This window comes from Filicampus tigris, chromosome 19 (assembly GCF_054856515.1).
Source record: "Filicampus tigris isolate MCC_2025a chromosome 19, RoL_Ftig_1.0, whole genome shotgun sequence".
Lineage (NCBI taxonomy): Eukaryota > Metazoa > Chordata > Actinopteri > Syngnathiformes > Syngnathidae > Filicampus > Filicampus tigris.
Window position 1 is genome coordinate 8088293 of NC_141235.1, and position 22368 is coordinate 8110660.

General features: G+C 41.3%; 2 protein-coding genes and 1 long non-coding RNA gene across 5 annotated transcripts in view; 2 read left to right on the forward strand and 1 right to left on the reverse strand.

Moving 5' to 3' along the window:
* Window positions 1-319: 319 nt before the first annotated feature.
* Window positions 320-1389, forward strand: LOC147129277 (transmembrane protein 238-like). The gene is made up of 2 exons (XM_086017071.1): window positions 320-1108; window positions 1186-1389. The coding sequence occupies exon 1, from the start codon at window positions 437-439 to the stop codon at window positions 923-925; it is 489 nt and encodes a 162-aa protein (XP_085873197.1). The 5' UTR covers window positions 320-436; the 3' UTR covers window positions 926-1108; window positions 1186-1389.
* A 1298-nt stretch (window positions 1390-2687) lies between these two features.
* The window catches only part of snx29 (sorting nexin 29), an 89476-nt gene continuing 69795 nt past the window's right edge, over window positions 2688-22368 (forward strand). Inside the window, exons 1-13 of the mRNA XM_086016262.1 lie at window positions 2688-3105; window positions 3738-3802; window positions 4469-4521; window positions 5182-5306; window positions 6585-6765; window positions 6935-7005; window positions 8329-8589; window positions 9990-10395; window positions 10729-10841; window positions 11668-11755; window positions 11896-11978; window positions 15266-15329; window positions 15768-15896. Coding sequence (XP_085872388.1) covers window positions 3099-3105; window positions 3738-3802; window positions 4469-4521; window positions 5182-5306; window positions 6585-6765; window positions 6935-7005; window positions 8329-8589; window positions 9990-10395; window positions 10729-10841; window positions 11668-11755; window positions 11896-11978; window positions 15266-15329; window positions 15768-15896 — 1646 coding nt within the window. The 5' untranslated portion in view covers window positions 2688-3098. The remainder of the gene's footprint in view (window positions 3106-3737; window positions 3803-4468; window positions 4522-5181; window positions 5307-6584; window positions 6766-6934; window positions 7006-8328; window positions 8590-9989; window positions 10396-10728; window positions 10842-11667; window positions 11756-11895; window positions 11979-15265; window positions 15330-15767; window positions 15897-22368) is intronic.
* LOC147129279 (uncharacterized) lies at window positions 11986-20383 on the reverse strand. Of its 3 annotated transcripts, XR_015082495.1 has the most exons (3): window positions 20246-20383; window positions 15403-15855; window positions 11986-15312 (listed from the first exon to the last, which is right to left on the reverse strand). It is a non-coding gene; the product is annotated as an uncharacterized LOC147129279 (long non-coding RNA). The 3 variants fall into 3 exon arrangements; XR_015082493.1 differs by having other exon boundaries at window positions 11986-15855; XR_015082494.1 differs by lacking the exon at window positions 20246-20383 and adding an exon at window positions 16934-18301 and having other exon boundaries at window positions 11986-15855.

Sequence of the window (22368 nt, forward strand, 5' to 3'; positions counted from 1 at the left end):
TGCTGAGACGTCTCCTCAAAAAAGAGAGCAGCTCATTACTGGTAACAGCCAGTATTAGCGCTTATTTGTGTATTGTATTGATTATTGTATAATCTCAATCAATTACAATATTGTGTAAAAAAAAAAAAGGAGTTGAACATTTTGTGAGGCACGCATTTACACTCCTGTTTTGACTGTCGCTGAGTGAGCCCCACGCCGCCCGCACGGAAGTCAGGCGAGTGAACCACGATAGCATCAGTGACTGCAATGATGATTCAACTTTTTTTTTTTTTTTTTTTCCCCCCCAAGTCAGCTGGCCGGTGTGACTTGTTGATAAGCACATGCGCGCACTGAACTTCGACCGTTGTCACTGCACAGCTCGTGAGAGCTACGCCTGCGACTCGCAGCGCGTTGCCGCTCGGTCATCCGCATCTGGAAGCCGATTTTCTCAAGGGCCATGTCGACCTCCGTGCAGATGGAAGCGCCGGTGGAGAGGCGGTACGGAGGAGTGGGCCGTTGCAAGTGCTCCTTCTGGTTCGCCGTGGCCCACGACATCCTCGGCGTGCTCATCATGATGGTGGGGGTGTTCGGCGGCCTGGCCATCCACGACCTTTTCATCTACGCCGGCGCCATCGTCATCTTCCTCAGCCTCATTTGGTGGGTCTTCTGGTACTCGGGCAACATCGACGTGCCGCCCGAGGAGCTGGAGGACGACGTGGGCCTCATCAAGCCCAGGAATAAAGGACTGAGCCGAGTGGTGCGGCGCGTGTCCGACCGGTTCTCCAGCGGCATTCGGAACTCTCTGAGAAAGAACTTCGGCGCGACCAGAGAAGGCCCGGCGGGAAAGAGACCCCCAAACACCGAGGCGTCGTCACTCTTCACTATCTGTGACAGCGGCATGGCCTCATCGTCAAAGCAACTTGTGAGAGAGACGCTGTCAATATGAATTCATCCATGACATCTTTTAGTGCGGAATTATGGAATCATCCCATGTCATAAAACTTAAATTAGCAAATGTCTTTTAAGACAATGTCACATACATTTACACTAAAAGGTGCTAGATAGAAGCTAAACCGTGGGAAAGGAGCTTTGGGGTGCATCTCAAGATGATGTTCATGATAGACCACAGGTAAACGTTTTCACTTATGTTTATTCATGTTCACTCTTCCATTGTTGATGTTTTGATCTTGGCAATCTCTCTTTTAGCGACAGAAAGAAGAAACAAAGCTCCTGAATTTTGGATTAGCACCCTTGTCAAGCGGAACGAGCTTTCTTTTTATTTAAAGACGGTGGCACGCTTCACTGTATTTTGTCCTGATCTTGAAACTGATCTCGTGTTCATTTGTACTTCGTTTTTACTTTGATCGTCTGCTTCCAATCTGCAAATAAAGTGAAGCACCTGTCCGAAAATGTCTTGCCTGTTGAATGAGCCGAGGGATAGCTTCAGGGACAACTCATTACGGTGCTCAAAATCGCACGTCACGCCATCAAACACACGTCCAAAAAATGCTGGGTTGTTTTGCTAACACACCTGCTGAGTAGCAGTTGGGGTTACTTTTACCCAAGGTTGGGGTCATTTTTAAAAAAAAATTAATTAATTTATTTTTTTGAAAATGTTGCTCATCAAATTTGCATTATTTTTTTTTAACTAAAATCATACTAATAACCTGGTGGTAACCCAATTTGGGTTACTTTTGACCCAGCAGTTTTGTCACTGGAAGAGCATTAAATTGTTCTGCCCGTCACGATGTGTCTGTGGCATTGATAGATGAACATTCTTTTTTCAGTAAATACTTTCTTGCAGCACACCTCATGGCATTCTTGATGTGCCACGGCAGACTGGTTGGGAATCAGTGATTTTCACATTGATTGAGAGACGCTCTAAACCCGTACTGGAAAGAGATTTGGCGTTTGCTCTGCCATCATGCGCGGGTAATGATTAGACAAAACTGTCCAGATAAGTTCACATGGTCTTATCTGGCTGATAAGATATACATCTTGCACACTTCAACAAAGTTCTGCAGACGATAACGAGGCAGGGATCATCACTATTGTTATGTACCACGGTAAATGTGAAAAGTAAATGGACCCTGTGAGGTTTTATCATGTTGAAGTAAAATACAACTATGTTTCGGGGGTATGTGGCCATGTCAGATTGCTAACAATCCACTGTATGCAAACAAGACCCACAAAGTCTTGCTTAACTCTTCAAACCTTTGTAAATAATTTTTTGTAATTGTACTTTTGTATCAAACAGTTAACACAAGCCATGAAATTGGGAAGCACACAATATGTAACTACACACTGCTTTCTGTTGTATAGCTGTTTAACTTTTTATTTTTTGTTGTGTTTAGCTTCTTGTTGTTTTATTGTTATTTGCGGTTATGTCTTTTGATTTTCTTTTGTATTTACCTTTTTGTTGTTTGGTGTTGTTATTTATTTTTTTTCATTTGCTGTTTTGTACACTACAGTTTTGTTGTTGTGTTGTGAGCTTCAGGGCCACCGCAGAATCCAACCTATATAATACTGTATGAATAAAAAAAGAAAAAAAAATCAGAAACACTCACATCAACACCTATGGGTAATGTAGAGACGTCATTGAACCACTGTATTTATTTGTGATGTGAACGAAAACCATTGCAGCGAAAGGACAATGAAAAACTTCGTTTCCCATGACCACTTGCGCAAGGCCATGTGACAGCTGGGTTTTGTCACGTGACATACACGGCTTGGTAGTCAACAACCCGCTTCCGGTATTCGCACTGTCAGTTGCTATCACGTAATGACATTTTATTCCATGACTCCAATATTGCACGGTGGCTTGTGACAAGCGTAGTTTGTCAGCTCGGCGTCGTATGGATCACTCGACACTTGTTTGTCATCCCGCGGAGGTCACTCGGCTCCCGCGATTTACCACCGACAAGGCCTCTCCGCTCACCGACAGAGCATCGCTCTTCGAGCCGCGGCGGGGCCGGTCCAGCTCGGTCAGGGAAGCTGCATGAGTCCGGTCCCTCGCTAAACCTCCACGGTGGATGATTAGCAGCACAAAGAGGGATGAACAACATCGGTGGGGAAGCGTCAAGCTTGGATGTTCATGCGCCTAAAGGTTTGTCGTCACAATGAACGGTAAGTGTAGTTTGTGTTTGTAAAAATATAATTTATGTTTGGATAATTTGCACGGGCGTTTTTGCAAAGCCACAGCAATATACCCTTCTAGGATTTTTGCAGCAGAAGTCCATTTGATTTGTCAAACTTTCAAATACATCTGCATTGTAACGCTTCTGCATTTGAAGATTTATCAGTTACTGACTTGAAAATAAATGATCTTTAAATGAAATCTGAATTACCTGTATTTGTCATTTCTTCTCATTTCTCCTAAGCAATGTGTATTGGGCCCGAGGATGCAGATGACACTGCAGTTTTAAAAAAAGTAGGATTTGTAACAACTACAGTTTAAAAGCTAACACAATTGTATTTATGTAAGAGATATGTTATTATTTTATTTGGGTGCGGCAGGTATCAAACATTTTTCCTCCCCAATAATGCTTGTGCATAACTGTCTTTATTTCCAACAGGGCTGTTCCTATCAAATATTTTTGACGGTAGATTAAAATAAAAATGAAAATAAGTGTTGATTAATTTGATAATTGATTAGTTGTCGATTAATCAATTGATTCTGACACGTTTAGTTTCCAATTATGACATAATGAGTTAAGAAATTGCATGCCGCGAAAAATAATCTTGTTCACCTTTTGCAGGCACTGTGCAGAGTGACTCCAAGAGACAGAACCTCTTGGAAAGGTTACTAGATGCTGTCAAACAGGTTAGTGCATTTCACCTTTCCATAGTCTGTTGTTGTATTTTACTTGTGTAGATATGACATTCCATTGAACAACTCTACATTCAATGGGCCTTTTAGCACAATAAATTTCAGCCACATTTCAGAACAATAACTGTACATTGGTCAGCATGTGTGTGTGAATTCATTCTAGCCATTGCTCTTTACCATTTTAAGGGCATTCTGTTATTTTTCATGATTTACACAGTTCTGAGATGCTTTCGGCAAAGCATCCCTAATATAGTAGTACCTTGACTCACGACTCAGAGCTAATCAAGTAACTTACGGTAACCTTTGCGTTCCAAAAACTCAATGCAGCTCTGCTTACCTTTTGGCTTTGACGTGATAGCAACTGTGTTGCACCCATCAGGTTGTGGGGATTTCAACATGATAGAGCCTCAGAATGTTTCCGTCTGTGTTTCCGTTGCTTGAAAGTGGCTGCGAATGCTCCCGCAGCCTAGCCGGTCATGGAAAAGAAATCGGTTGTGGAGGAGGTTATTATGTAAATGATCTGTAGCCATTAAGAAAGTCAGTTTCCATTCATGTGTCCCCTTTAAGCTCGTGGGCGAATGCTATGTGGCAAAATGTCACATATTATGCAAGAGTTAAGTGTGTCTCTCATCCATTCTCATTCATCTTTTGTCTTCCCAGTGCCAAATCCGCTTTGGCGGCAGAAAGGAGATAGCAACAGACTCGGACAGCAGGTTTTCAGCACTTGCCATCCCCAAATGAACATTTTCGGCTTTACGCAGTGATGCCTTGAGATAGGAGTGACCCGACTTAATGTTTTTCAAGATACACATTTTTGTTCGGCCCCTTTTTTTTGCTTTGGCTTGTAAGAATTCGAATTACGAGCGCTGTCGGGTGGCACTCAACTCACTTCAAGCAGCACAAGAAAATTATTTTTATTTCCAGAAAAAGGGCATCAAGTTATCTATTGCCACTCCCAGTTGAGGTTTGCTATCAAACTAAACATCAAATAAAGTGAATTACAGCTTGTGTATTTAAACTTTTTTATTCTGTTTTGCTTCATGCTAACAAACCATGCCAAAATGCCAAAGACGGGCTAACAAATAGCATCAGTGTCGCGGTGGATATTTGAACACGAACGGTGGAGCAACAAACGTAGACAGACATGATAACACTGACATGTACTGTTATATCCTATGAATGCGTTTCAAAATGACAAAATTCTTAGAAAAATACATTCCACGTTAACGTTTCTTCTCATTTCAAAGGAGAAAGATGATTTGTGCGATGCGTGGTCGCAGAACAAATTTGTCTCAAGGCACCGCTGTAATAGTGTTTGTGAAACATTTGCTGTGTCACCATAAAACCAAACGGTGTTTTCCTTGCGTCTGCAGGGTTATCTGTCTTTGTGCCCAATTTGAGGCGGTGCTGCAGCACGGCTTGCGAAAGAGCCGAGGTCTCGCCCTCACCGCCGCCGCCCTCAAGCAGGCTGCGGGCTTCAGCAGTAAGGCTGAAGCAGGTAGAGGTTGGATTGTACTTGTGTGTTTTATTTAAGTAAATGATTAAAAAAAAAACAAAAAAAGAGGGTACTCACTCTACATCCTCTTTTCTGATCTATTTTTATATAGCTATCTGAGGTTTGCTTGGCAGTAGTGACGTTCCAATACCAACTGATTTCCTTTCAGATCCTATGCTGAGTAAAATCCAGTACTGATACCGATACTGTGTGCCGATACTACTTCGTCTGGTAAATCGAACAGAAGTAGTGTATTTTAAGTCATATCTTAATAAAGCATAGCAGACATCAGAAAGCTAAACGCTGACTATTAATGAGAGATGAAAACTAGCGGCCGGACGATTAATCGGCCAATATTAAATCTTTTAAAATTGGCCCAAAATTGTTTTTGCTGATTTTTAGAGCTTTTTTTTTTCTTTTTGAATAAATTAATACATTACACTATAAAACGAAAGTAATGCCATTCATTCAACATTCCTCTGCCCCTTAAATCGGCAAAAAATATACAGACTTTTATTTTTTTTTAATTTATTTTATTTTTCCCTCCCTTTGTAAACTTAAACAAATACTAAAAGACAAAGTCATGTAAAACAATGTTCTACCTCTTAAGTAATATCTGTATTGTTGAAAGCGTTAACAGACCCGAAAAGAAATGAGCAATAATACATTTGTCAATCTTTTTGCTCGCATGCTCATGGAAGAAAGCAGCTATCTGTACACCTCGGTACAAGTTTCATGTGGGTTGTATATTTATATCTTTTTCAATTTTTTTTTTTTTTTTTTACTGCCGAGCCTCATGCGGCGTTCTCATGAGGAAGTGTTACTGTATGAATAATCTACTCGGATCCTCTTGTAGTCCGGTTGTTAATGTCAACTGAACCCTAAACCGTCCCGCTGTTTGAGGCGCCATTAGTTGCCACATTACCGCCGAAAACCGCACACTATTTACGAATGCGGTGACTGTTAATTCCACAGTAATGACTACCGCCTCATTCGTGACTATTAGCATTTCTAATGTTCTCCTGCGTTTGAACTCGAGGCTTCGCCGCAGACTAATGAAGCCAAAACCATCGCAGATATAAATTCCACACTTCTGGAGCTGTATGCTAATCATATGCAAATGAGTCGCATTATCCCATTAGGACTCACTCGTGTGAATGTTTAAACATGTCATAAGGTGCATCTTTAAGTTAGCGAGCGAGCGTTTGTTAATGGTTTATGCCATTTCGCCGACCGTGGGGATGGTTAACGATGAATTCATCCGACCCCCTCCTCCTCCAGAGTTCACATTCTGGTTTTACGTGAAGGAGCATCTGAACCGGCACGAGCTGCAGCGCTTCTACTCGCTCCGTCACATCTCGTCGGAGCTGGGCCGGGGCCGGGCCTGGATGCGCTGCGCTCTCAATGAGCATTCGTTGGAACGCTACCTGCACACGCTGCTCGCTGACCGACCACGCCTCGGGTTAGTGCGCTGTCACGGGAGCATGTATCTTTATTTTTGGGATGAAAACTTCTTAAAACGGTTTCTCGGCGAGTGCAGCAATTGACAGGATATTTATGTGCGTCTGCTTTAATGCACTCCCTTGAATTCACTTTGCCACCTTTGTTTTTTTTTTTTTTTTTTTTTTTAGCACTTACTATGAAGACTGGGCTTTCATGCTTGATGAAGAGAGAGCCAGTATGCTGCCCACCATGGCTGCAGGTGAGTTTGGAGGTGGCTATGTTCGTAGCAGGTCTGCATAATGTTTGTGTTTGTATGAACGTAGGAAGCTACTTTGCCACCTTGCTAAATGACGGCACATAAGACACATTTTCAAATCCTTGTGTGAAATGCTGTTTTAATAAGTTAGTCTCTATTGAATTTCTTTGGTGTCATTTCTGCTAGGGAACTTTTGTTATTACAGGAAATGGACGTCAAAGGTACACAATACTGGTAAACTTGTGATTGAAATACATCCCAATATTCTCACAATTAACCAGTCGCGGACTGAGTGAGAGGTATCCAGAACATTTTCATAGTCCACTACTTTTTAAAAAAAATTCAATTCAGTTGCATACTGAATGAGACTTATTGGAAAGTAGAATTAAGGAAGTGAAAAGAAACGAGACCAGGCATGACTTGTGCTTTTACTCTTGTGAGCCACGACTTTATGTACTCCTGCACAATCTAATGAGCTCTTGAAGTAGGAATCAACCCAAACACATTTTTTTTCAAGAATATCTTACCAGCAGGCCCACTATAGTTGAAATACGGCATTCTGATTAACATTGCATTTGTGGAATATGAGTTAAGTAGCAAAATCGCCCCTTTGTTGACATCTCAGGGGGCGGCCATTTTGTCACTTTCGGTCGACTGAAAATGACATCACAGATGCTCAGGCTTTAAAAAAAAACAGGTCAGCCGTGATTAGTCACTGCCTGAGCCCTGAGTAGTTGTGATGTCATTTTCAGTCAACATAAGTGCCAAAATGGCCGCCTGCAGAGATGGCTAAAAAGAGGTGGATTAACTCTTATTCCACAAATGCAATATTTATCTGAATGCCTTGTGTCAATTAGTGGGCTTGCATAGAACATATTCTTGAAAACATATGTTTGGGTTGACTTCCCCCTTTAAACAGCAGGACTGTACTAAAAAACAAAAATCAAACAAAATTAATGACCAAGCCATTTTTGCAAAGATAACGGACAGCTTTGATTGATTAGCAGTAACCAGACAGCTGACCATTTTACACCAATGACAACAATGACAGTGCCAATAAAGTCTCAGCATTATTTTGAAAGTCAAATTTTTAGTCTATAATCGTGTTATCATTTCGCTCTTCCCCTTTGAACTATTGATAAGCACCAGCCAGCTGAGGACAAACTTTAAAATATTAAGAATATGTTGCACTGATCTTATGCCAGCTTTCTCTCACTGGGTGCTTTTTGGAAAATGCCGAGCAAGCACTTTGAGGAAGTTCAAAAGTTGCATCCGTCTTAACGAGAACATTTTGTCATGACTTGCTTTCGCCTCGCCTCTCTGCAGGTTTGAACTCCATCCTCTTCGCCATCAACATCGACAACAGCGACCTGAACGGGGGGCCGACGAGAGGCGGAGGCTCCACCATGACGCACCTGCTCAAGGAGTCCACGCAGGGCATCGGCAGCCTGTGGAAGGAGTCCACGCAGGGGGTCAGCAGCCTGCTTCGAGAGATCAGCACCGCCACCGCTGTGGTGCCAGGGTTCAGCCCCAGGGTGGACGGAGCCTCGGACCCGCTACCTGTCCTGCCGCGTAGCACCTCTGCTGGTAGGCTGTAACATGAGTTCGCAAATATGATGCTAAGGAAAAGTATTTTTTCCTATACCAAAGGAGAATTTTCAGATTTTCCCCCCAAAAAGAAGTAAAAAAAAAGACATGATAAATGGAAAAAAAAATCCGCCCTGTGCTGACCTACTATCGTTAGCTTAAGGAGCTTTGCTGAATCTATGGTGGAATATCCACCTCTGGGGAAAAAAAAAATGCTGACAACTAGGCAAAAGACCAGCAGAAAGAAGCTGAGCAAGAGACCTCAGGCAGCTCAAGATTCATAAGCGATGCGGGATTTGCAATATTTCCACGGGTACTTTTGCTACTGATTTTTAATAGATTTTTGTACATTGCGAAATACTGTATAAAGCTTCAAAGGCCATCACATTTAGTTGGCTAATATTGCCTTGTTTACAGTGCTAATGCTAGCTTAGTATTGCTAATGAATGTGTTCTCCTTAAAACAGATTTTTTCCTCAATTATTTCAAAACAATATCAATCAACAATAATTTACCCCCAATTGCAAGAACGCCAAACGACCAATAATCCAATATTATGACTCCAAGGCCTTTGCATAACTCAAGACCACATGACTTCTCCATTGCTCAGTCCTTTTTTTTTAGGCTCCATTGTACACTGAAGATTTTTTCTGCATGAGCATCACTTCAGTTTTTTTTTTTTTTTAGGCCTGACTGTGGTTTTTGTACCAATTTGAGTTCTCAAGTTATGTGAGGAAATGCTTTTATTTTTACTGTGATAACCTAGCAGTGAGCACTACTGTGTCTTGTTTTTTTTTTTTTTAAACATGTCCAACCAACCACGTTTTTTCTTGATGTTTCACCACCAACCTTCCAAGGTTGAACAAAATATTTCCCTTCGATTTTGCTGTAATCCCCAAATGAATCATTGTTTGCATTATCCAATAGGAAAGCATAACCTATGTGCTGAACTCAATCCAAGTAGTGACTCTATACATGTGGTTAGTCGCATGTGACTGCCTTCTGACAGGAAATAATTCATTTGCACGCATTTCCATCCAAATGGTGCAGCGGGTTCCAGACCTTCGTTTTTGACCTCATTTAGACCTCGTCTGCCCTGCTTTATTCCACAGGGCTCGCCCGGCACCGTTTCCCCCTCTGTGTGCTCTATTTAGCAGCATGAGCGGCGTTTAAAATTTTAACTGCGTGGTTGAAAATGGAAGTCCACAATTCTTGCTAATACACAGGAGAGGTTTTAGACTCAGAACCGGAAGTGTTTTGTACCGTTCGTAATGTTTTTTTGATAGGATGGAACATCTAAAGCGAAATGGGCCCTAAATTGTGAATTGGGAAGGACCAAAATGTTTCGTAACTTAACTCCAATGTGTTTCTTTCCTCCTCCCTTTGTCCTTTTCCACCCAGATTCTGGGCTACGGAAGGAGCGGCGGAGGAAAAAGAAAGTCACTAACATCATTTCCTTTGATGACGATGTGGAAGGCGGGGCTGAGGATGAGGAAGAGGGTGAGGACGACTTCCCCAAGATTGCTGCGATTAGCAAGAGTCAGGCCCATCCCGTTCAAAGCAGCGTGGAGGAAGGCATTGATCTCCTGGAGCCGACGTTCCGAGAGTCACCTTCTCACAACGGGCTGGATGACACGGCCACACCGAGCTGGGTGGGGTCACCCCATCACTCCCGGACGCCACCCGCGCCTACGCCTCCGTTGCCGGACAGAAAGAGCATCGATAACGAGGAGGAAGACGACGAGGGTGAGGAGGAAAAATACAAACGCCGAGCACAAATCCAGGACGACGAGAGAAGCATTGACCAGTGAGTTGGCCAAAAAAGCAGTACAAAATAATATATTCCCCGCCATTGACGGATTTACGTGTTTTTTTTTCACAGTCCAGCCATTGAATCCCAGGAACTTATTTTTTTCAAATTTTTTTCCAACATTAGGTAAAAGAGGGTCTGAAAATGTCTGGCAGCGAATGAGTTAATAAAATATAGTATTATTTCCATCCATTCATCTCTCTATATTTCTCACTCAACAAGACATGCCTTGTTCAAAGTCCAAATGTCAACGCGTGACTTGTGAGGCGAGTAGGGCGTCAAGAAAGGTCACTCCCAGCTTGTCTGACTTGGAAATGTTTCTCTTTTTAGGATGGTGGTGGGAAGTCTGTCCAGCGTGTCCACGTGGAGCCCGGTGCAGGTACTGATGGACCACAGCAGCTCGGACGTCCTCATTCCCCTCAACGCCGCCACCCCGCAGCCAGGTATTGTATTCTCGTACTGAGCAGCCATGTTGCAGATAATTGCCATAGAAATTTTTCAAAGGTATTTAGAACAAACCGGATTTGGTGTTGCTGCTCTGGGAAATAATTAACTCATTAACTGACATTTTCAGACCCCCATTTACTCGGGATAGACCAATTTTTAAAAATCTGATGGCCGATAATAAATCAATTTTTAAACAGTTTTAACTGCAAGGAAGTACTTTATTTATTTAAATTTTCAGTAAACTTTATAAGAGATTCTACTGACCATATGAACTCTATGCACCTTTTGTATTTATCTGTGTTAGAATTTTACAACAAAGACGGCCACATTGGCAAACATTTATGTTTATAATTTTTTTTTTTTAAATCAACGTTATGCAAATCTGAAAAATTGTTGAATAAACATATGGTCAAAGACGATTAAACAAAGTTCAGAGTTTTTATTTTTATTTTGACACCAACATTTTTTTTAGTGAAAATGAATATCGGCCCCTAATATCGGTTATCGGTCTCCTTGACTACTAATAATGGGTTTATCTCTACCTTTTACCCTAAGGTTTGAAAATAGAAAAAAATATAAATTCCTGGGATTGAATGGCTGAACTATGAAAAGACATAAAAAAAACTTTTTGGGCAGTGAGTTAAAAAAAAAATCTGTTTATGCTGATTAAACCTAAAATTGGCCTGCTAATTCCAAATATGGACTTTCTAGCACGTCAATTTTTTTTTTTTAGCAGTTTTGAACACAAATCAAGTAACATTTGTCAAGGCTTCACGGGCCAGATCTTCCAGATCTTAACGGTCATTCCCCATGATGTTTCAGTCAACTCCGTGGAGGACTCGGCCGCCTTTCCTCCTCAGTTTGAGTCATCGGGGCCGATGGAAGACGGCGGATCTCGGCCGCCTCTCAAGTAAGCATCTGCTATGATGTATTCTAGGATGTGTTATAGTGTGAAGTCCTCACTTATTGCAATGCACTTCGGCCATCCGCTCCACTGCTTCAGCGAAAGCTAGTGAAAAGACTGACATTGGCAATATTGATGTATTTCAGCGCGGGGTCCAGTCCGCCGGCGCTGTCGGCTACGCTCGGCGGCACACTGCCAACATCTGCTCTGCCAGAATCCATGACAGTCGGTGAGTATTTGTATTTTTTTTTTCTTCTCTCGGTCTGCCGTGCGAGCAAGCCTTCCGTCCGTAAAATCGGTGGAAGGAATGTGTACAGATGTGAACAGGTGATACCTTGACTGCAAAATGGCGCTCGACCGCTCCTACCCCTCCCCAAATAGTTTTGTTACGAAAAATATCAGTGTATTAGATTTAAACTGTATATAGTAAAATAGAGAAATAAACCGGTTTTATAAAAAGCAATCACCAGCCGGACAAAATCGTTCATTGAAGATCTCTGGTCACCTGCTCCTCTCACATTCCACAACGTGCGCATGTTAGACTAAATTGCCTGCAGTTTGGCTGGCGCTCAGTCTATAGTGTACTCACCCAAATTAATCAATTGAAAACTGATGAAAGCTGATCATAATAATTAACTTGTTTTCCCCCAAAAAATGTGCTAAAGTATTGTGTTGAAGGTATTACTTCCCTTACTCCCCTAAACCCATACTGTTGACAGAATTGGTATAAAAAATTATTTTGCTTATTAGTCTGCATTATTGTGTGCTACAGCGAGATTTGGTATTGATCTAATACCAAGAAAATGGGCCAAGATTGCAGACACTCAATTTTTTTTTTAATGAAGTGGAGGTGTCATTGCGTGAGATTGAATTGCTGAAAATGTATTTTCATGACTTTTTTTTTTCTTCCTTTAATTCATATTACAGAATTCATTCCAACGTTATAGGTGAAGAGAGAAACAACTTTTTCCCATAGATTGTCTGGATTATTTTCTTAAATTAACAAAGCGCAAAATTGTTATCACAAATTCTACGTTTTAATACGTTTTCATGTGTTTTACAAAAAAAAAAGACCTTTTTCTTACACAAAGTTGTCATGCCACAACAAATTGTTCTAAAAGATGCAAAATAATAAAGTCAATTTGTTTTACAAAAATAATACAAATAAAAAAACAATTTGTGAAGATACAATATAACAGCATTCAGTTCAAAGAAATAGTACACCTGCATTGCACAAAGTAGATCATAGAATAGCCTACTTGCTGGTGGTTGATTTATGTTGTGAATGGAAGGACAGTACCAATGACCTACTTTTAGAATTATTTGCCAATTGGCCAAAAGATATTTGTTCTAACAGTGAGGTATATGACTTCAGTTTAACTTGCCAATTCAATATGGTCCATTGCCTTAGTGCTGTGTATAAGCTATCAACAGTCGGGGGGGGGGAATCATTCCTTCCCAGCCACCATTTTATCCACCTGGTGGCACTGCTGGTCCAGTGAATCGACAAAGCGTCCTTGCTTTGAAGGCATCCTTGAGAGCAAATGTTAAGCAATGTCAGTGAATGGAGTTCATGTCATTTGTGACAGCTGTGAGATTGCAGATGTCGGTGGTGCGGCGTAATCCAAACGACTCGAGCCGTGTGCGGTCTGGCTCTGTTAGCTGCCCGGTAGATTGGCTAATTTGTAGACGTTACAGAAGTCCGCAGAGAAAGCGGGCGTTGTGTACAAGGGGCAGAGTAGAGTGGCTGCCTCATGTTTTGGGGGGAAAAAAAGAACCACTACGGAAGACAACCTAGACAAAAAAAAAATCTATGCCGTTACAAAATTCCGATTTACTCTATGCAATTTTGTCCTCAAGAGTGTACAGTCCAAAACAAATGTCAGTTTACTCGCTTCTCTTTGCTGTAGGCCCACCAGAGCCAATCCCAGATTACATTTTTCCTTTACATGGATGATAATGCTGTTTTGATTGACACCGCTTAGATGTATCACTGCGACGGTATGATTACTTCATCGCAATGTGGTAGAATACAATTTTCAGTTCGATGTCAGGAGGTCGACTATTTTTTTTACTGTATTAATGTATTAAAGCCCAATGTGTTAGTCCAAAAAAACAGTTGGGTTAACAATAACCCAATTTGGGTCAATTTGACATTGCAGAGCCTCAGTTGGGTCAGTTTGACCCAAATGACCTCCAAATTGGGTCAAATGGACCCAATTAGTGCATCGGTCCGTTTTTGACTCAAAATGGGTCATGTTTTGACCCAAGAGTGTATAAAGTGCTCACATCATTGTTTCGTGAAGCACGAAAAATTCAGTGTGTGATTTACTGATAGCTAAACTGTCTTTCATATGAATTCATAGTTCATTCACAGTCACGACTGTGGTAGACTACCAAGAAAAATGTCATACGGCACTCCACTGATTCCACACACCGTTTTAAACGACCGTTTGGATCTACGGACAAGTGTTGATTTCCTCTCCCTCACTAACGCACTTGCTGGCAATGTCATTTGTAAAGTTCCTCAGTGAGGACCGAGGGTAGTCTGGCTCTACTCAAGTCCCCAACGGCTCGTCTCCGGCACCCGCTGTGAACGCGTGGTCGTACTAAAGGTCACTTTTATTTCTGGCTCGCTGATGACGAGCGGTATAGACGCTCTGCAACGTCCACTTTTTTTTTTTTCCTGCTTTTTCTCGTGCTCTTCACCCCCGCCTCTCCTCCTCCTCGTCGCCCTCCCCAAAGCCAAACTCGGCACTTAGGCCCAGGGCTGCACGGAGACCTACTTGTATCTGGGGCGACGCGGACACCCTACATTAGTTATGAGAACAGACTAGTGGCCTTTGTAATTTGTAGCATCCCCAAAAAAAGTTCATTTCCCGCGGTTATTTCTGGACATCCTGCTAAAGTAGATGTTAGCCTTAGCTATCGCTAATAGTCCGTTTGAGTAATGCAGAGGATTTCAAACATCGTATTTTCGCAAGTCGTTTGCATTTGATAGGAATTGGGACTATAAGCAGTGTTTATCCTATCCGAGTTACCTTTTTCCTCTTTTTGGACGAATCCAATGTGTCAAACTGTTAAAATGATATTTCCCAAAGGGCAACATTCCTAAATTGCTCGTCTAAAAATCTGCACCTACATGCATTTATTGTTTCCTCAAACAGTGCTAGAGGATGCTTGTTTACTTACTAGGACCAGATGTTGAGTTGAGATCTTGGCTCCAAATCTGTGTAACAATTAAGCATTCGTAAGAGTGCTAATTTGTTTAAAAAAAAAAAAAAATGGGAGTCCCATTCTCTGGGGAGTTATGTATTGTTTTTATAGACTTCTCTTTATAGACAAATGACAAATAACATTTGTGACTATTATTATCAAGTTATCAATAGGAATCAAATGTGTAAAATTCATGTTTTGCGCCTTTTATATCAGTCAACGTTTCTTGAGTTTATTAACACAGCAATATATGTGTCTGTGTATATTGGTTCGAGCTCTCACTTTGTGGTGTCTTTGCAGCGGAGTTGCGGCAGGCCATTGTAGCCATGATGAACAGGAAGGATGAGCTGGAGGAACAAAATGGGTACGTTGGGTTATATAGCAGCTTCTTATCCGCTGCTCGCAAAGCCAAACGTGAATATAGACGGGGCACGTACGCATGCGTGGTGAAAGCTATTAGATCATCTTTCCCGTTCATACGCTGCCCTTTTTCATCGAGGGAGGCATTTTCCCGCTGACGTTGCCACAAAGTGATTCGTTTTGCTTTGTTACAAGCAAGGCTGGGATTCACGCTCATTTAACGGCACAACAAAACACCGCGAATCAGTTATGTATTTTGAGTATTTTGACATTTTGTGAGGAGAGTATTTGTCTCCCAGTGTAATTGTGTACTGTGTGAGAACGAGTGTCTTTTGGACCGTGTGAGTTAGTGCGGTTAATCTGGGACAGCAAACTGCTGGGGTGCGTGTGTGTGCGTGTACTCGCAGATGACATGGATGGTCCACTTGGTGTGTTTTGGCAGGTCTCTTCGTAGTCTGCTGGATGGCGAAATGGAGCATTCGGCGGGTCTGAGGCAGGAGATTGAACTGCTGAAGAAAAAGTTGGCCGAGCTGGAAGAGAGACACACGGCAAAGGTTCAGGCACTGGCCAGGTAACATGCAAGAGTTTATTTAAATAGATGGCTAAGCGTGTTCTGAAATAAGATGACTAATCACCCACTGGCCACTTAATCATGAGTTTAGTTTTTATTACAGGACTTGTATGTATGTATATATATATATATATATATAAATATATATATATATATATATATATATATAAAAGCCCCGTCATGTCAAGACCAAAATGTACAGTGGATGTAAAAAAAAAAAAAAGTCTACACACCCCTTATTTAACTCATTCACTGCCATTGGCGAATTTACACGTCTTTTCACAGTCCAGCCATTCAATCCCAGGAATTTATTGATATTTTTTTCAATTTTTTTCAAACATTGGGGTAAAAGAGGGTCTGAAAATGTCTGGCGGTGAATGAGTTGAAAAAAAAAAATAAAGGCACCAAGATTAATAATTTCAAATCTTTTTCCACCATTAATAGAAGTTTCTTGAGCGCTTATGTCAAAGTGAAATGAGGTAATGTGGTGCTCAAGTGTTACGCTCTAAAATTGCGGATGTAGCTGTGCTCAGAATCAACAAATCACATTCAAATTCACGTTAGATGGAAGTCAGAGCACACCTGCCCGCATTTCAAGTGCCTCAGATTGACTCCCAATGAAGCTCATTTGCCTTACCAGACATTTTTGTTGGGACAACGTACAGCAAAAAGTAGTCGTGAACTTAAGCCTGTACCAATAAAGTCTCAAAGTATCGACATAAATTGGCACATGATAACATCAATTTGCGCATTTCACCAACTTTGCCACGAACAAAAAGCGACACTATGTATTTTTGCGATCATCTCCAATCTGATATTTTGGTGGATAATTTCATGCGTTTTTGTTCAGCATTTGATGTTTTTCTCCATTTTCTTCAAAACATGTTTCATATTCTTCTTAGTCCATCAATAGCAGTTAAACGCCACCTGCATTTATGAATATAATGAAAACCGATTTGAAACCCTTTTGAAAAAGTAATGCAAAATTCCGCAGCACTATCAAGCAAGTTTTCCGATTGTAACATTAAAATTCTCACCTCATGTTCAGCTCAGCTTGTTGAAGTAAAAACAAGCTTTAATGTCATTACTTCCACTAACAACTACCCACGTGAACCACCTCAAGACCTCTTCCCTCTGCATTTCAAACGCTGTGCCTGTGATTTAAAGCGAGTGAATCACACACTCCATGTTACATCAGCCAAAGAAACCAAAGATCATAGCTACCTAGCTACATAGACCCGTGCGCTTTTCCTCTTTCATTCTTTCAAGATTCACACCTCATGAGAAGAGTTACGATTTTTTTAAATGGGCCTCAAGCCTGGATTTGACGTTTTGCATCTTGGAAGCTTTGGAATCATTTGATTAAACTGATGTAACCTACAAATTGCGCAAATAATTCAGACCCAGCTTTGCTGCCAAAAAATGTACATTTGGAAACATAAGAACAAACGAGAAGAAAATTTGGCTGAGGAATCCGGCGATGGTTGCAACGAAGGAGACACATCGTCGGTGTCCTGTGAAAAACACTTGTCTCCAATTTTGGAAACTTTTTTTAATTTTCACTTTAATGCGATTTCTGTAACACGGAAACATGATTCAGGTCAAAATAAGAAAATGAAAAAAAAATGGAGATAAGTGTTTTTCACATGACAGCGACGATATGCTATTTTTATTATTTGTCTTTTCTGGGACATGAGTTCTCCAAAATACACAAATGATCAAGTGTTATAGGACACTTTATGCATCTCTATCTTGCCTTGATGAAGTCAGCCGTTTTAGAGTATTAGGACAGCTTCTCCCATCCCATTACAATAAATATTAAACATTTTAATTAAATGATTAACAAATTAAAAATTTGGCAGCAGTGTCCCAGTGGTTGGTTAGCACGTCACATCATTTTATTCAGGCCACTTGCTAAAGTATCCAAATTGTCTTCACTTTTAATAATATTGAGACTGCAGCCATTTTTTTGGTACAATCCCTCTTTTAAAAATAATGATTTTTTTAAAATTTTACTGTATTCTGATCACACGCATGCTGTCAAGAGTTAAAGGGGAAAAGTGTTTCTCTGTATAATGTCACACGCACACACTTTTACAAGTCTCCACCGAGGCATTTACGATTAATTGCATCTGGGCCACCAGTCTTCAGGTGAGATGTCGAACGAAAAAGTCTCAGCATGTTTGTTTTCGCACGGTGGATTCCTATTCCTACAAGTCGACGAGAATTGATTGATGTCGGAGTGACTCCAGAGCGACTAAGGGCCGCAAATGTTGTTTCCGGTTTCATTTGGATGCTTGGAGCTCACATCCCGCCACCTCTGTGGTGCTCGTACGTTACGCTTTGTACTCGGTATTATTTCCAGTACATCCGCTCCCCGCTGTTGTCATTGATTAATCGGCGGTCCAAACCCAGTTGTTTTGTCTTGTGTCGTGAGGTCATCGATTCGTTGCCACGCGGGGTCGCTCGCTTGTCCAACTTGCCTGTTGCTGAAGCTGCTCAGACTTTCTATGGAAGGCATTTCAAATGTGAAAGTAGATATCAATGCAATTATTGAATAAATAATAGAAAATGATACCAATGATAAGTCACTCAGGAGTTCCATTCATCCATTTTTTTTGTCGCATCAGTCCTCATCAAGGCTGATATTTTGAGTGGTGTGTACAAAACAGAATTGTGACGGGTGAACCATTCAGTGCAAGTCCAGCCTAATTTAATTCAATATGGGTCAAGTCACTTCTTGGTTCCGTGCATTCCAATCCCGCTTTCCAGGTTTGAGTAGGCTGCAAAGCCAAGCTCAGCAGTTTTGAGGGGGGCAACGCATCGGCTTTTTTTTTTTTTTTAACATGCGACGATTTCCGCGTCGGCACGGCACTTCTTAATAGAGCGGAAACAGCGGGCGAGGTAGAGATGGCCTCTGGCCCGCCTCGCTCTCGCTGCAGGTGACTGACATGCCATGTGCATCTCAGACTTGCACAGACTCACAAATCCTTATTCTGTCGTCAGCAGGCTAAATCTCAAGTGGCGCTTTTCCTCCTCAGCCAAATCTGTCTCGATCAATAGCGGCTATAAATACCACCAAAGGAGCAGCTAGCCAGTGAATAGGGGCTGGAAGCTGTCAGTATCATTCAGGGAAGGAGGATACTGGCAGTGGTTGCTACATCATGTATCCCGCCATCTTTTGTGACTCTCTTTCACTAATGGTGAAGAGCGGGAACCTTTCAGATTCTGACACTGAAAAGTCGCACTTTTTCAATGTTTTAAAGCAACACTGGGCAAGTATTCGACCTTCATCATTTTTTTTTTCACAACTCTTTTGATGAAACATTGACTTACAAGTAGTTGAATGGGACTTTTGTCATGCCCTGAGGGGGTCTGTATCATTATTACTGGCGCTAAGCAACTTTGAGGAGGGAGGGAGTAACCCTGGCATACACAAAAAAAAAAATGTCCTGAAGTGCGTTACGGCATTTTCGCTTCCTCCTTTCGCTATAAGGACGGAAGTCGATTCGAACGTCTACGCGCTATTACTGGTGTCATGGCAGAAGCCACTAAACAAACAAAAAAACTAAAGTATTGTTTGAACAAAATTCGATTCATGACCTCATCGCTATTCATCTTTCATACGGCTACTGGAAATAGAAATGTAATTCAGTCCAACTTGCAGGCCAGCGGGAGCTCAGGATTTCAAGACACTACGCGCTGTCGCGCACGGGGAATGTGGTTGACTTTTGTCAAAACACTACCGCTTTTGTCCACATGGCGCCGCCATAATCAGCAAAAACGGACAAATGACAAGTGTTGCTTTAAGTATGTACTGTTTTGCTATTTGACTGAGGGATCAGCTCTTGGCTAAATGTCATTGACTCATGATGGCGAATATTAAAGTTGAATTAATCAGCTCACTGGAGGAGCGCTCACCATTTCTCCTCAATTGGGTCGCGCTGACAATAATCAAAAATCAATACGACTCACTCAATGGAATTCCTAGCGGTCAATCAAAAAAAAAAAAAGATCATTATTCTCATCTCCAGAGTCAAATATGACACGACAAGATTTTCAAAAGGCTTAGCAGACATTTTGTGTTCATTCTGATTTCCAATTCAGTAATCAACAACACATTATCAAAAGTAAACTCCCCATCCATCCTTTCTATATCGTTTGTCCTCATTAGGCGCTTGCCAATCAATCGCTGGGCACACAATCGACACTTACCGACTACGATCCATCCGCGCTCATTCAAATTCAAACCTTGAAACTTTTTTAGAGTACTCAAAGAACTGAAAATGCCCGTTCGTCCTTGAGCCGTCACCTTACCATGGTGGAGGTGTTTGTGTGTCCCAACGAACCTTAGAGCTCAGTTGCCGTAGTAGGATCCAGACGCGACAAAACCATGCTTCCGGAAGCTCCTCTTTCCCACCTCTTAGAGAAAAACGCTTTCTCCCCGGGACCTAAGGTTCAATTCTATGTGACATAGACTTGAAAGAGTTGTTGTTGAAAAGCTTTATGACAAGGCTAAAATTACGCAAGCACAGGCAGAACAAAATACACTAACTCGACACAGGAAGATGCGTAAGATCTATTCATGAATGTGACAAAATCAAAACTACTAAAGCCTCAATAGAACAGGCTTAGAAATTTTTAATCATTATTTGCAGTTATCATTCGAATGTCTCACAAGCGGGGGTCACCAACCTTTTTGAAACGGAGAGCTGTTTGCGTCCGTGTTGTCACTGCTCGGTTGTAACACTTGTGGAGTTACTTACATGCCATTTGGGCATTTGTGCATGCGGGTTTAACGATATTGACTTGACATTTCATTTGGGAACTTGGACCTACAGTGTAAATTTGTGTTGTAGCATTCCATCACAGCATATGCATGTAGTTTAAAACAAATCAACAGTTACTAAATAAAAATGGGCCCCAAACCAAAAGTTCCCCCCCCAAAATAGGGCTGTGCAATTAATCGAAATTCAATTACGATTACGATTATTACACTCCACGATTACAAAAATTGGCATAATCGTAAAAAAATATTATTAAAATTTGTTTGCACAAGGAAGTCATACTTGAGTGTATACATTTGCACTTTTATAAATTATGTCAAATTTGTCTTTATATTTTTTATTTTCAACATTTTCTTGTTTTGTACCAAAAAATATACTGATCGTTTGAATAATTGATTTATATTATTATATTATTATAATGAGTGATTTCAATTATTCCCCAAAATAATCCTGATGAATATTTTTTTTCATAATCGAGCAGCCCTACCCCCAAATCTGTTGTGAATATTCAAACCTCAAACACACACCAAACCCCCTTTGAAACCATCATTTGCCAGAAAGAAAAGCGGCCTTCAGGCAGCAGGAAGGTGGGAAGTTGGCCAGTTGAGTGGGTTCGGGAAGTGGTATTTCGTCACTGGGAGAAGGGGATGGCTGAACAGGCGGACATGTACGTGCACACCCACACAGGCAGACTGAAAAGAAATGGGAGTAGGCATCTTTTTCCAAACTGAAATTGTCCAGTGACGTTCCATTTTGCCCCAGGAAAAGAAACTTCCTAATAATCACGCGCACCTTGATATAGGGTGCGGATCTCCTTAGGCCACACCCTCCCCCATTGTGAAAATACGCATCAAGGGATATGCTTAAATCTAAATAAGAATTCAGGTTTATACCGCTTGGAGTTGGAAAATATACATTAAGGTGATGATATGGCCAAACTACTCACTTTCCTTATAATTGTGCACACAGTGCAGGCGAGTACATCCTTGAACTATTTTTTTCCTTCGGAGAAATGAGCAGTAAATTGCACTCAGGAGCGTTATTCAGTGACATGCATCTCTGAAGCTGTCTTTGTACCTCCCCTTTATTACTCCCAAATAAGAGCAGAGGATATCCAAAGAACAGCCAATTTGCCGGGTTTATTGTGCATTAAGACAACTCAGAAGCATGGAAACAATCAAAGAAATGTTGGGGGAGATGCAAAAAAAAAAAACATCACTTGAGGAGTTGGACTCAACTTCGGCAATTACTGTAGCTAGTTCAAAGTCAAGATTTTTTGAGCGCTTTAATGATACAAACATCAATGTATCCCATTCTTGATTATTATTATTATTTTTTTAGTTCCCCTAAAAAAATGTGCCCTCTTTACATTGCAATTTCTTACATGGTTTGCGTTTTGTCACAGTGTTCCCCCCCTCACGTGTCCCCAAAAAACTTTGCCTCGTGTATCTTTCAAATGAAAACTTTCCGCTCTTTTGTGAATCGGTTTTCTCGGGCACCAATTCTGTTGATCTCATCCCTTACTTAACTTACTGTTGTACTTGCAAGACTGGGACGTTCAGACTTAGTTTATTTCTGGGTCACACCATTTCCCCAGATGAGAAAGCAGTGGCTCATCCCAAATTGGCAAGCGAAGGGACGCGGTTTCCAAGTCTTGCACCCCCCCCCCGACTCATTTAAAACGA

Excerpts from the sequence above, each read along its gene's own strand:
- LOC147129277 (XM_086017071.1), top strand. The coding sequence starts at position 437 with ATGTCGACCTCCGTGCAGATGGAAGCGCCGGTGGAGAGGCGGTACGGA.